At 42.0% G+C, this 13,127-nt stretch overlaps 1 protein-coding gene across 1 annotated transcript in view; it reads left to right on the top strand.

The window, feature by feature from the left end:
* DCHS2 (dachsous cadherin-related 2) overlaps positions 1–12,916 on the top strand; it is a 198,875-nt gene extending 185,959 nt beyond the window's left edge. Inside the window, exons 18-20 of the mRNA XM_075287847.1 lie at positions 964–1,250; positions 6,304–6,442; positions 9,554–12,916. Coding sequence (XP_075143948.1) covers positions 964–1,250; positions 6,304–6,442; positions 9,554–12,171 — 3,044 coding nt within the window. The 3' untranslated portion in view covers positions 12,172–12,916. The remainder of the gene's footprint in view (positions 1–963; positions 1,251–6,303; positions 6,443–9,553) is intronic.
* The last annotated feature ends 211 nt before the right edge of the window (positions 12,917–13,127 follow it).

Below are 13,127 nucleotides of genomic sequence, written 5' to 3'. Positions count from 1 at the left end.
AGGGGAACGGCACAATGCAGAGTTCTATCAAAATGTTCCTGCATTTTATAACAAATATAAGTATTTACTGAAACAGACAAGCCAAGAGAGGTGGCAAACTCTTTTTTAAGCAAATGTTAAGTAGTGATCTAACATGCTATGGGTATGTCTGTACGATTGATATTACCTTATAAAGCCAATACATGCAGAACTGATTTGTATTACAGTTAGGATACAATTATAAGAAACAGATGCCTAAACCTAATATGAGAAAAGTAAGATTATCCAGTGACTGCCCTAAACACGCTGAATCAAACTACAGTAGCATTAGAAAGGGGAAGTTGGAAATCTGTATTACAAAATTTATATCCTTAAAAGGAATGCATCAGGTTCAGAATGCCTCCTCCATTTGTAACCTGAATAAATCTTTCTGAATTAATATCCATTGGTTAATTGTAGCGCTGCATTAATTATACTACCAAGCCACATGCAAATGAAGCCTCAAGTATTGCCTCTGCCATGTCCAGAGCATGTTAGTGTCTTAGTCAATCTTCAAGTTGTCGCTGGTCAATCCTGAATCTGTTGATCACATAATGCAGAAAATGTCCCTGAGCTCTCATTTAGGTTATCAGGAAAGATCAAAACTGACTACTCTACACACCCAATGGTTAACAGTCTGATCAGGCGCCATTTTTAGCAACAGATTTAGTGCAGCCTTTGGATGACATTTTAGGTAAAGCCACGTGTAGGCTTAGCAGATATTAACCAGGCCAATTCACCTAAACTGTCCAGATATACCCAGTTCTCATTTATATACAGTACTATTTATGAGATATGCAGTGCTACAGCCGACTAATGACTATACAGTCACAGACGATGGAGGGATTTGGTTATAAGGGTACATTCTGCTGTCAGGCTGTGTTTTTGTTTTTTTGATGTTTTTCATCCTTCATTGGTAAAGGTTTATCTTATTGTACATTTCAGATGCAGCCCCTGGCTTCAGTGTAGTTTGCATATCGGCCAATGATGTGGACCTGAAACCAAATGTATCATATAGTTTTACTGATGATGGAAATCCTGGGTTAAAGTTTGCCATTGACAAATACTCAGGAATTGTAACCCTCGTCGGTGTCTTGGACTATGAAGAAACGTCTCAATATCATTTGAAGATTCAGGCCTCTGATTCCCTGCATCTGGCTGAAGCAGAACTCATCATTGTTATTTTAGACGTTAATGATAATCCTCCATTATTTACCAAAGATATCTACAAAGTAAGTACCTTCTGCAGTAAGATCTCAGGCTGAAAAGCCATTTGTGAGAAGTTAGCCAGCATTTGGCATAACGAAATTCGTGGTGTATGATGGTGGATTTATGGCGTGTCTTTATTTTTAGATTCTCCCCTTCTTTCTCTTCCTCTGTGCTATGCTGTCAATTACTTCATGGCTCAGCACATCATTACATGGACAGTTAAAGACAGTGCCATCCCTGCCTGCTGGGAGAACAGTGTATTTATCCTTCTCACAATATTAACCTAAGACACCATAAGTATGCAGGAATGTTGACTATACAGGAATCTTCATTATCAGTGGCGGATCCAGGGTTTGCGGGGCCCTGGGCAATTGACTTTGGCGAGGCCCTACTTACTGGGGGGTCTCGCACTTCTAACCTGTACTTCCCAACTGTTGAAGACTAGAAAGAGGGAATAGAACGTGTGGCGCACGCAGCGCGCCGCAGCAAATTAGGCCCCGCCCACTTTTATGTTGACTCCACCCATTCTCATTCAATTTTCATGTGATTCCACACAGTATAATCCTCCTACAGTCACCCGTAAATTATATGTCCCCCCCTCCATCTCTCCCCCATTTTCATATACACCCTTCATCTACCCCTAGTTTCATGTCCCCCTCCTCTATCTCTGTCCCCAGTTTCATGCAATTCTCCCCCTTTATCTGCCCACAGTTTCATTTCCCCCCGTCTCTGCCCCAGTGTCATGCCATTCTCCCCCCTTCATCTGCCCCAGTGTCATGCCGTCCTCCCCCTTCATCTGCCCCAATGTCATGCCATTCTCCCCACCTTCATCTGCCCCAATGTCATGCCGTTCTCCCCCCCCTTCATTTGCCCCAGTGTCATGCCATTCTCCCCCTTCATCTGCCCCAGTGTCATGCCATTCTCCCCCCTTCATCTGCCCCAGTGTCATGCTGTTCTCTCCCCCTTCATTTGCCCCAGTGTCATGCTGTTCTCCCCCTTCATCTGCCCCAGTGTCATGCCGTTCTTCCCCTTCCATCTGCCCCAGTGCCATGCCGTTCTCCCCCCTCATCTGCCCCAGTGCCATGCCGTTCTCCCCCTCCATCTGCCCCAGTGTCATGCTGTTCTCCCCCCTCCATCTGCCCCAGTGTCATGCTGTTCTCTCCCCCTCTATCTGTCCCAGTGCCATGCTGTTCTCCCCCCTCCATCTGCCCCAGTGTCATGCCGTTCTCCCCCCCTTCATCTGCCCCAGTGTCATGCCGTTCTCCCCCCTCCATCTGCCCCAGTGCCATGCCGTTCTCCCCCTCCATATGCCCCAGTGTCATACTGTTCTCCCCCCTTCATCTGCCCCAATGCCATGCCGTTCTCCCCCTCCATCTGCCCCAGTGTCATGCCATTCTCCCCCCTCCATCTGCCCCAGTGTCATGCTGTTCTCTCCCCCTCTATCTGTCCCAGTGTCATGCCATCCTCCCCCTTCACCTGCCCCAATGTCATGCCATTCTCCCCCCCTTCATCTGCCCCAATGTCATGCCGTTCTCCCCCCCCTTCATTTGCCCCAGTGTCATGCCGTTCTCCCCTTCATCTGCCCCAGTGTCATGCCATTCTCCCCCCTTCATCTGCCCCAGTGTCATGCTGTTCTCTCCCCCTTCATTTGCCCCAGTGCCATGCTGTTCTCCCCCTTCATCTGCCCCAGTGCATGCCGTTCTCCCCCTCCATCTGCCCCAGTGTCATGCTGTTCTCCCCCCCTTCATCTGCCCCAGTGTCATGCCGTTCTCCCCCCCCTTCATTTGCCCCAGTGTCATGCCGTTCTCCCCTTCATCTGCCCCAGTGTCATGCCATTCTCCCCCCTTCATCTGCCCCAGTGTCATGCTGTTCTCCCCCCTTCATCTGCCCCAGTGCCATGCTGTTCTCCCCCCTCCATCTGCCCCATGCTGTTCTTACACATACACACACTCACCATTCCTCGTTCCCTCGCAGCTCTCTCCCTCATACACATATTGTAGCCGCGATGTCATGACGTTATCACATCGCGGCTACAAATGCCGGAGCTCAGCGTTAAAGCAGGAGCTGAGCTGTGACAGCTCCTGCTTTAAACGCCTATGTATTCAGCGCATCGGCGTCCTACCGCCGATGCGCTGAATACATAGGCGTTTAAAGCAGGAGCTGTCAGCTCCTGCTTTAACGCTGAGCTCAGTTGGAATCAGGACATGCCGACCGGGACCATTTTGTTAGGTCCCGGCCGCGCCGCGGGGCCCCGCTAATCGCGGGGCCCCGCTAATCGCGGGGCCCCGGGCGGTTGTCCAGCTCGCCCGGCCCTGGATCCGTCCCTGTTCATTATAACTGTGTGACAGGAACCTGTCTAATCCTGCTCAGTAGCTGGTGATAGGTGTTTATACCACCCCTGCCCACACCCACGCACACGCACACATGCCTTTAGAGAGTCTTTGGGAACAGCGCATTATACAGGAAGCTCTGTTGCCTGAAAGAACAGGAGAGATAGAAAGACATAATTTTTATGGAATAAACATGAGACCACATGACTCATCCGAAGTAAAGGATATTATTAATTTTCTGCTAGAAAGTAATAACTGAGTAAGGTAAAACTAGCTGGTAATGTTTACATGCTGAGAGCCACACTGCTCACTCGCCATACGATATGTAGCGCTGCCTTCAGGTACTACACCAATGTCCCCTAGACTTTAATGGGGCAGCACTGCAGTGCCTAGGACTTCCCCTACCCTTTTTATGCGTGTAAACATTACCAGGAGATGCACTGCCCCAGAAACGTTGATCCACTGGGATCCTACGTGTCTGACCCATACTGATCTAACATTGATAACCTAGCCTAAGGGTAAGCCATCAATATTAGAAACTGGATAACCCCTTTAAGGCTGTAGGTGATCTTTGTGATAGAGTGTAAAAAGCTAAAAGTTGGATATAACATTTCTATCACACTAATCCAGGCCATTATAACTTGATAGATGATACTATAAGCACCACAGTCCTGTAATGAATTGTGTTATTTTATTATACTAACTTACTGCCCACTAAGTTGCAGTTATATCATGCATATAATGTATAAATACTGTATGCAGGTCCTTTTTTATTCTAGACAGATCATCTTTAACATCTTGTGTGTAGTCTCACATTTGTAATACCAGTGTTTAATGTTACACTGGAGACCAGGTTGACTATAAAGTTATGGCCATCAATACTCTTTGTTTAATTGTGTGTCATACCAAGCGTTGACTGGCTGTCTCATTGCTGGACTGCTAATTTGGGTTTACTGACTCACAAGGACCTCATATTTTGACTAATGGGTCATACAAGAACATTTATACACATGTATTCCTCTGATGATTTAGTCGAATGCAGGAGTCTTTCAGCTCAATGAAAATATTTAATGAATTCTGTGTTTTATACTAGCATCTAAGTGGGCTATTCATTATGTTGGCAATTCCTTAGATTGTGCAGTAATGATAAAGTAGTTTCAATACAATTTTAATCACTGTTTCTTTTGGCCAGGGTATAGTAGAATCCTCAATAGTTTTGCCATGTGCAAGCTATGTATTGCTAAGTATGTGTTTATCATGAGCCGTCTGCACTGATGAATGGAACGCCAGAGTTAGGACAAGATACTCAAATGTCAGGGGCCACACGGTGGCTCAGTGGTTAGCCCTGCAGCCTCGCAGCGCTGGAGTCCTGGTGTTCAAATCCCGCCAAGGGCAAAAAAACATCTGCGAGGAGTTTGTATGTTCTCCCCGTGTTTGCATGGATTTCCATCCCATATTCCAAAAGCCATACTGATAGGGAAAAATGTACATTGTGACCTCTATGTGGGGATCACAATCCACATTTAAAAAAAAAAAAAAAGATACTCAAAAGTCACCAACTGCATAAGTTAGAATCAAGAACATGGTATAGTTTTATTTAGACATAGCATTAAAGTTTATCCTTCTGTCACCCACCACCTGTTTAGGCTACATACTGAATTTACCAGTGAACCTAGTGTCACTGACTATAATATTTGGCTTTATATAGACCCCAGACCAGGGTCAGGAAACACCTTTTGTATGGTGTGCCATTTTCAATTTAAAGAAGCAAAGATGAGTTACTCGGAGTGCCGTATAGTAATTGTGAGGCTGTAGACCCCTATACTAAAATCATATACTACAAACCATAACACAGAAGTCCGGCCACAAGATGTCTCTGGATCCATGCGTTAACTGCTATTTGCCATGTAGCATCTTTTATTTCAGTTAGCTATTACAATATATTATATTTTGTTTCTTCTATTGTGGTCAGTAGGATTATTATAGTTATGGTCAATTCTAATGTTATAGAAACTGTTTTGCTGTATTAGTTTTGTTTTATTTTGACTTAATAATAAAGTATCTTAATGATAATGTAATAAGATATTACATACAATAATCACAATAAAAAAAGCATGTTACTATTCTGTATAATTGTATAAATAGTTCGATATAAAGTATCCAAAGACAATGCTCTTATATACACATTAAATGCTCTATGGTCTGTTTAGGCTTCCCATAAAGTGTAATATAAATTTAGCTATTATATTTTAGTACCTTACATTATGACTATTTGGTGTAGAAATATATATATCAATTATACCCACACAGTATAGATAGATTGATGGACTCATAAAGAAAAAAGGAGAAAAAAGTTGTACAAATAAGTATAAAGTCAATCAAAGTGATGAAAGTATGCAGAACACTGGGTATATTTACAATGGCATGTCAGCCGTAGCTTCACGAGAAGCCAATATAGACAGAGATACTGTGTGAAGCCTTGCTTCTATTAGTATAAAATTACACCCAAGCACTCAACATCACAAGATTACTCTGAATCTGATGCCATCTAAATCTAAATCTTCAGTGGAGGGCTTTAATAAATCACAAGGTACATTGGAAAAAGAGTACAGTTAATACAATCTTTTAATCCCATGCATAGATCAGCAACAAAAACACTGCAGGAATGGTATGTATCCTTTTAGGTATCAAATATGATTGTTCTGGAGCTCTATGTGACTGTTTTCTCTTGCTTTTTGTCCTGAAGGCATCAATACCCGAGCTGACTGCACCTGATACATATATCATAACAGTGTCTGCTACAGACAGGGACTCGGTGATATATGGCCCTGTTTCTTATAGAATTATTTCTCCATTTAAAGGATTTGCAATCAATCCAACTACAGGTACGTCACTATAGGATGAGTGTATTTAAGGTCTGTAAATTGTTTGCAGGTGGTGTCTTCCTACATCTTGTTATCAAGTACATGATGAATATACAGTATATTTGCTATTAGACTAAGTTTATAGGAAAGTATTTTTCCCGTTATACTAATAAAAAAAAAAAAAAGTCTACTTGATCAGTGGCTTATCACAAGATAGGTCATCATCAGTATGGGATCTGTGGGGGTCTGACTCTTGGACCACAAACAGATCCAATGTAGCAGCAGCCTCCAAGTGCCCAAGTTGCAGCAGTGGTTGAGGATCGCCCACCAGCTCTGCTATTCATATAATAGGAGTGGCTCTGCACTTTCCCAGACACTTTGCAATGCAGTGGACAGGGCCACTTTACTTAAATAGGAGAGTTGGCGTGTGCTCCCTGTACACTGCTATAGCTTCTGGCTGCCAGTAAGGATAATTTGTGCAGGGACCTAGAACCGTACTCCCACAGATCAAATACTGATGACCTATCCACAGGATATAAAATTGATTTGGGGATTGACTACCCCTTTAAGACCATCTTTACACTGAAATTGAGTATGTTCACATGATCAAAATGTACAAATAAATCAAAAATGCTAAAAAATGATCAAAAATAATAATTTTTGTTCTGAAACCTGTGCCAGAAAGGCGAGACTAAGAGGGTTTCTACCATGCCGATTAGCCCCAGTCAATGTGGCTACTTAGTGTGGCCACCCACAATGGTTTCAGCGCGGCTTCCTACACCAAATCCATAGCAAGATTTTTTTAACATAAGATTTATGTGTTTATCTGGAGGAAACAAAAGCACATTCAGTACATTATGTCTCCTCATTTGTTGTACAGTTATTAAAATGAATATTTAATGTGCCAATTCCCTTCAGCTATAAGGTGTCTTTTCTCCAAGCTAAAGAAGCCCAATTTTTCCAGCTGTCAGGAATATATTTTCTATATATAGAGAGAATTGTAATGCACACCTATAGGATCTCATTCTATAAAAAGTATACTGTACTTAAAGGGGTATTCCCAGGAACATAACCAAATCTATATTTGTAGATAGTGAAAAGTTAAACATTTTTGCAAATATAAGTATCTAAAAATTCTGCAGGGTTTTAAAGATTTTCTCTAACTTTAATAGTGGTGAGAGTCTGTTGTCTTGATTGGTTGGCAATGGATACAACCACGAATACAGAAACTTTCTATGGTCTGGGACTTGTCAGGAACCCAGCCATGATTTTCTTATTGTAGTTGTGTTATCAGGTATAGACACTACATGTATAAGAAGATATCCTAGCCACAGTAAGGAAATCATGGTTGATTTTCTGACCTTAGCAAGGTCCTGTATTCGTGGTCATAACCACTGGCAACTGTGTTTTAAAGATATTTAGAGAAAATCTTTAAAACTCTGCAAAATGTTTAACTACTTATATGTGCAAAAATGTTTAACTTTTAATTATCTACAAATATATAATGGTTATACTTGTAGGAATACCTCTTTAAGGCACTCTGAATAGGAAAGCATTGTTGCCATTGTTGCCTGCGCTTACCTACATATGGTGTCTGGTATTTGGTGATTGGTGGCCTTTACAAACATTACAATATATGGTACTCTGGGAGATTTTACATTCATATACACTCACCGGCCACTTTATTAGGTACACCTGTTCAACTGCTCGTTAACACTTAATTTCTAATCAGCCAATCACATGGCGGCAACTCAGTGCATTTAGGCATGTAGACATGGTCAAGACAATCTCCTGCAGTTCAAACCGAGCATCAGTATGGGGAAGAAAGGTGATTTGAGTGCCTTTGAACGTGGCATGGTTGTTGGTGCCAGAAGGGCTGGTCTGAGTATTTCAGAAACTGCTGATCTACTGGGATTTTCACGCACAACCATCTCTAGGGATTACAGAGAATGGTCCGAAAAAGAAAAAACATCCAGTGAGCGGCAGTTCTGTGGGCGGAAATGCGTTGTTGATGCCAGAGGTCAGAGGAGAATGGCCAGACTGGTTCGAGCTGATAGAAAGGCAACAGTGACTCAAATAGCCACCCGTTACAACCAAGGTAGCCAGAAGAGCATCTCTGAACGCACAGTACGTCGAACTTTGAGGCAGATGGGCTACAGCAGCAGAAGACCACACCGGGTGCCACTCCTTTCAGCTAAGAACAGGAAACTGAGGCTACAATTTGCACAAGCTCATCGAAATTGGACAATTGAAGATTGGAAAAACGTTGCCTGGTCTGATGAATCTCGATTTCTGCTGTGACATTCGGATGGTAGGGTCAGAATTTGGCGTCAACAACATGAAAGCATGGATCCATCCTGCCTTGTATCAACGGTTCAGGCTGGTGGTGGTGGTGTCATGGTGTGGGGAATATTTTCTTGGCACTCTTTGGGCCCCTTGGTACCAATTGAGCATCGTTGCAACGCCAAAGCCTACCTGAGTATTGTTGCTGACCATGTCCATCCCTTTATGACCACAATATACCCAACATCTGATGGCTACTTTCAGCAGGATAATGCAATGCCATGTCATAAAGCTGGAATCATCTCAGACTGGTTTCTTGAACATGACAATGAGTTCACTGTACTCCAATGGCCTCCACAGTCACCAGATCTCAATCCAATAGAGCATCTTTGGGATGTGGTGGAGCGGGAGATTCGCATCATGGATGTGCAGCCGACAAATCTGCGGCAACTGTGTGATGCCATCATGTAAATATGGACCAAAATCTCTGAGGAATGCTTCCAGCACCTTGTTGAATCTATGCCACGAAGAATTGAGGCAGTTCTGAAGGCAAAAGGGGGTCCAACCCGTTACTAGCATGGTGTACCTAATAAAGTGGCCGGTGAGTGTATGTTAGAATAAGAGGGTAATAGGTTTATCAATATTTTACTTTAATTTTCCTGCCTAAGAAGAATATAGCGTTCTTACCTCAATGCAAAATTCATAAATCCTTTTTTCCAATAAATATGAATGTGTTTGCAAAGACGTTGAGGCTTCCATGCAACATTGCGAGAAAAATCTACATCTTTAGTATTGTGTTACAGCAGTTTAATTCCAATGAATAATCTTAAAATAATCTGATCATTTTAGGTGCAGTGCACACGGATGCTCCAGTGGGAATAAAGGAGAAGAGTACTGTCATTCCTGTTCTTATTGAAGCCATGGATAGCGGCATTCCTCCATTAACTTCCACTACTATCCTGGAGCTACAGATTCATGATGTAAACAACCATGTCCCCTCATTTTCAGAAGAGGTTTACCGTATCAATGTAAGCGAAGATGCCACAGTTGGAGAAGCAATTCTTACCTTCACGGCTACAGATTTGGATTGGACCCATGAGAATGCTTATATTGACTTTTCCATTGTTGGTGGAAATTCCTACAATCTGTTCAACGTGCAAAGCATTGGAATTCTGTCCCAACCCCCATTTTTAGTGGTTGGGAAACTAATTCTAAATGGGAATTTAGACTATGAGACAGAAGCCAGCCACACATTGGTTTTACTAGCTTCTGATCGGGGATTCTCACCTTTAAGCTCCACTGCCACTGTTTTAATATCTGTTCTTGATAGCAATGACAATCCACCAGTTTTTTACAACTCGGAGTACCATATTAGTGTCAGAGAACATCACCCTATAAATACGGAAGTGACCAAAATATCAGCTTTTGATCGTGACAGTGAAGATAACGCTGAAATAGTATACAGCATAATTTCTGGCAACGATGAAGAAATGTTTACAGTTGATTCACAAAATGGGACTGTCATGCTAGTAAAACCTTTGGATTATGAAAGTGTTCTGAACTTTGCCTTAGTTTTAAAGGCTACAAATGCTTGGGGAGTTAAAAATGATGAGGCACTTACAAGACTCTACATTACAGTGCTGGATGATAATGACTTCCCACCTCGATTCCTGTTTAATAGTCTAAGCTGTAGTCTGTCTGAAAATATGCCCCCGTTCTCACCAGTGTGTACGGCGAATGCCATTGACTTAGATTCTGGGCCATTTGGTGCCTTGAGTTACTCTATTCAATCTATGTGCCTAAATGAGCCGAAGCAAGACAAGTTTTTCATAGACTCCTTAACTGGGGATATTTATACCAAGCACAAAATTGATTATGAGATACAGAAGAAGTATTGCCTTGTTGTTCAGGTGAAAGATAGGAGTGAATCCACCGCCTGTGTACTGGTTTATATCGACATCGAGGGGCAGGATGAGTTTCCACCTTTATTCTATGACGATCAGTATCTGTTTGACTTACCACTAGAAAACAAACCTGGACAAGTGATAGGCAAAGTGGGAGCTTCAGACAAGGATGAGGGACTCGATGGAGTGATCTACTATAACCTTGAAAAGCCTTCCCAGTTTTTTGCTGTCAATTCAACTAGTGGTGTCATATACTTAACAAGAAGTGTTCAAAAGATACGAAGTAACACAAGGAAAAATGACGACATTATTGAGTTAGTGGTAAGAGCCCAAAGTCCAAAGCTAGACTCAAAGTCATCGACCTGCACTGTTCGAGTTAACATTTCAACAGCACTAGAAGGTTACCCTGTTATGTCAGCAAACATACTTTCCATCAGTTTCAGTATTTCCTTTGTGGTTTTCTTGCTACTGGCTATAAGCCTTATTGGAATCATTCTGAGATATAAGAAAAAAGATGTTGTAAATGCTTGTGGGATAAAAGAGGTTGCTATTCCTGCTCTTCCAAACTCAAATGTTAAAGACTGCATGTCTGATGAATGTCCAAAGTATGAAAATATCAAGAGCAGCATAGCTCCAGATACAGCCGAGTGGCTGGGCTTAGTTGGCATTAGAGAAAAGAAAGACACTGGAAACAAATGCAGGAATTCAGACTCAAGTGGTCATGGCTCAACAGAAGGGGAAACTGCTGAAGATGAAGAAATAAAGATGATCAATGAATACCCTATTAGAAAAGAATCTGGCTCTGTTCTTAGTGAAAGAGCCTCACGAGTTCCAGACTCTGGAATTCCAAGAGAATCTGATCTTCTGTCATGCGAGTCAGATGAAACAGATGTGGTGATTGGGTCAGAAAGCACAGACAGTGTAGTGATCCTTAAGGAGGAGAATGGAGATGGAGAGTGCCATGCGTACTATAGCTGCAAAAAGGAACCACCACCAACACATCACAATGGTGAAAGCAACCCAAAGGACAAAAACTCTCTACCAGAGACCAGTCAGGACTACATTTATGTTCCCATGTCATATGACTCCAGATATGGTTCTCTGGCATCTTTAGTGGCCTCTGATGAGGACCTGAGAGGAAGTTATAATTGGGATTACCTGCTTAGCTGGGAGCCCAGGTTTCAGACACTTTCCTCTGTTTTCTGTGATATTGGTAGACTGAAAGATGACAAGATGCATAGGCATGTACCTAAGCAAAAGAAACCTTTCATTTTTCCACCTCCATTAATCACTTCTGTGGCACAGCCTGGGATAAGGGCAGTGCCACCTCGAATGCCAACTATAATGTCAGGACAGACATTTGTAAAATACCCCCGTTCTCCTTTTTTCTCTGATTTGGCCTGTCAGCCTTCAACAATGACCCCAACCTTTTCACCTTCACTGTCCATGCTCACAGTTCACACTCCATCAACCTCACCCATGCGTTCAAAAACAGGAATGAATGGAACATCAATGCCTGCACTGTCTGAGGAACTGTTGATACAACAAGAATTTCAGGTATGAGACCCACATGTAGTGTACAGTAAGAACCTGTGGGGACCAAATAAGGCATGTCTAAAAAATCCATTATGACTCTGCATTGTGTTTTGATAGCTGCATTTCAACTACCTATATGGAATGGTACGCAGTGAATTGTAGCCAACTGAAATGGCTAAACTTGGTGACTGTTCTGCTTGTCTTATTTGTCTGCAAGAAAACATTTTGTTTACCTGCCTTTTTGTAACAGTTTCCAAAATCTCCAGCATCTACAATGCATGACCATGTTGGAATCGAAAACCATTGTGCAACCAGTAAACTCAATATCATAGGCCAGTATTTACCAGCATTTAATTCTATATATTACTACTACTACTAGAGTTTTACAATATTTTATTTATAGTCTCCCTTATGGTTTGTGTGTATAGTATTGATGATACATATTATCATCCATAAAAGAGACTGAAATTAAAACTATCCACCCCTCCGAGCCATTTAAAGAAGAGGAAATGGATGGTGTCCAATGTAATGACAGATCACTCACGGATTTGGTAAAGTCACAGAGCTCTTTTTACTTTTGAGAACGTGGAAACAAGATTGTTTGGGTGGCAGGCTGCCCTATGTCTAATTCTGTCTCTTTATGTTAATAAGACTGCATGTATATAAGGTAAGAATGTCAGGCAGAATACATATTTCACAAGTATTTCATTACATTTTTGTAATAGTTTAATGGAAAGATCAGATCCTCAACAGCAATATTGCACAGTTACAATCTGCATAAAAAGTTGGGAAACTTTAATTATTTTTATCAATTTTTACTTGCAAAATGCAAAAACTAATTATTCTATCAATTAGAGAGAAGTGCAATGTGGAGACACCAATGACTGGCAGATCAGAGCTATGGTTCATGCGCACAACCATATTATAGAACTGTGCTCTATGGATCTATGATGTATCATCCATAGACTTCCATAGAGTTGTAT

This window comes from Leptodactylus fuscus, chromosome 1 (genome assembly GCF_031893055.1).
Source record: "Leptodactylus fuscus isolate aLepFus1 chromosome 1, aLepFus1.hap2, whole genome shotgun sequence".
NCBI classification, from domain to species: Eukaryota; Metazoa; Chordata; class Amphibia; order Anura; family Leptodactylidae; genus Leptodactylus; species Leptodactylus fuscus.
This window is presented reverse-complemented; position numbering and strand designations above follow the sequence as displayed.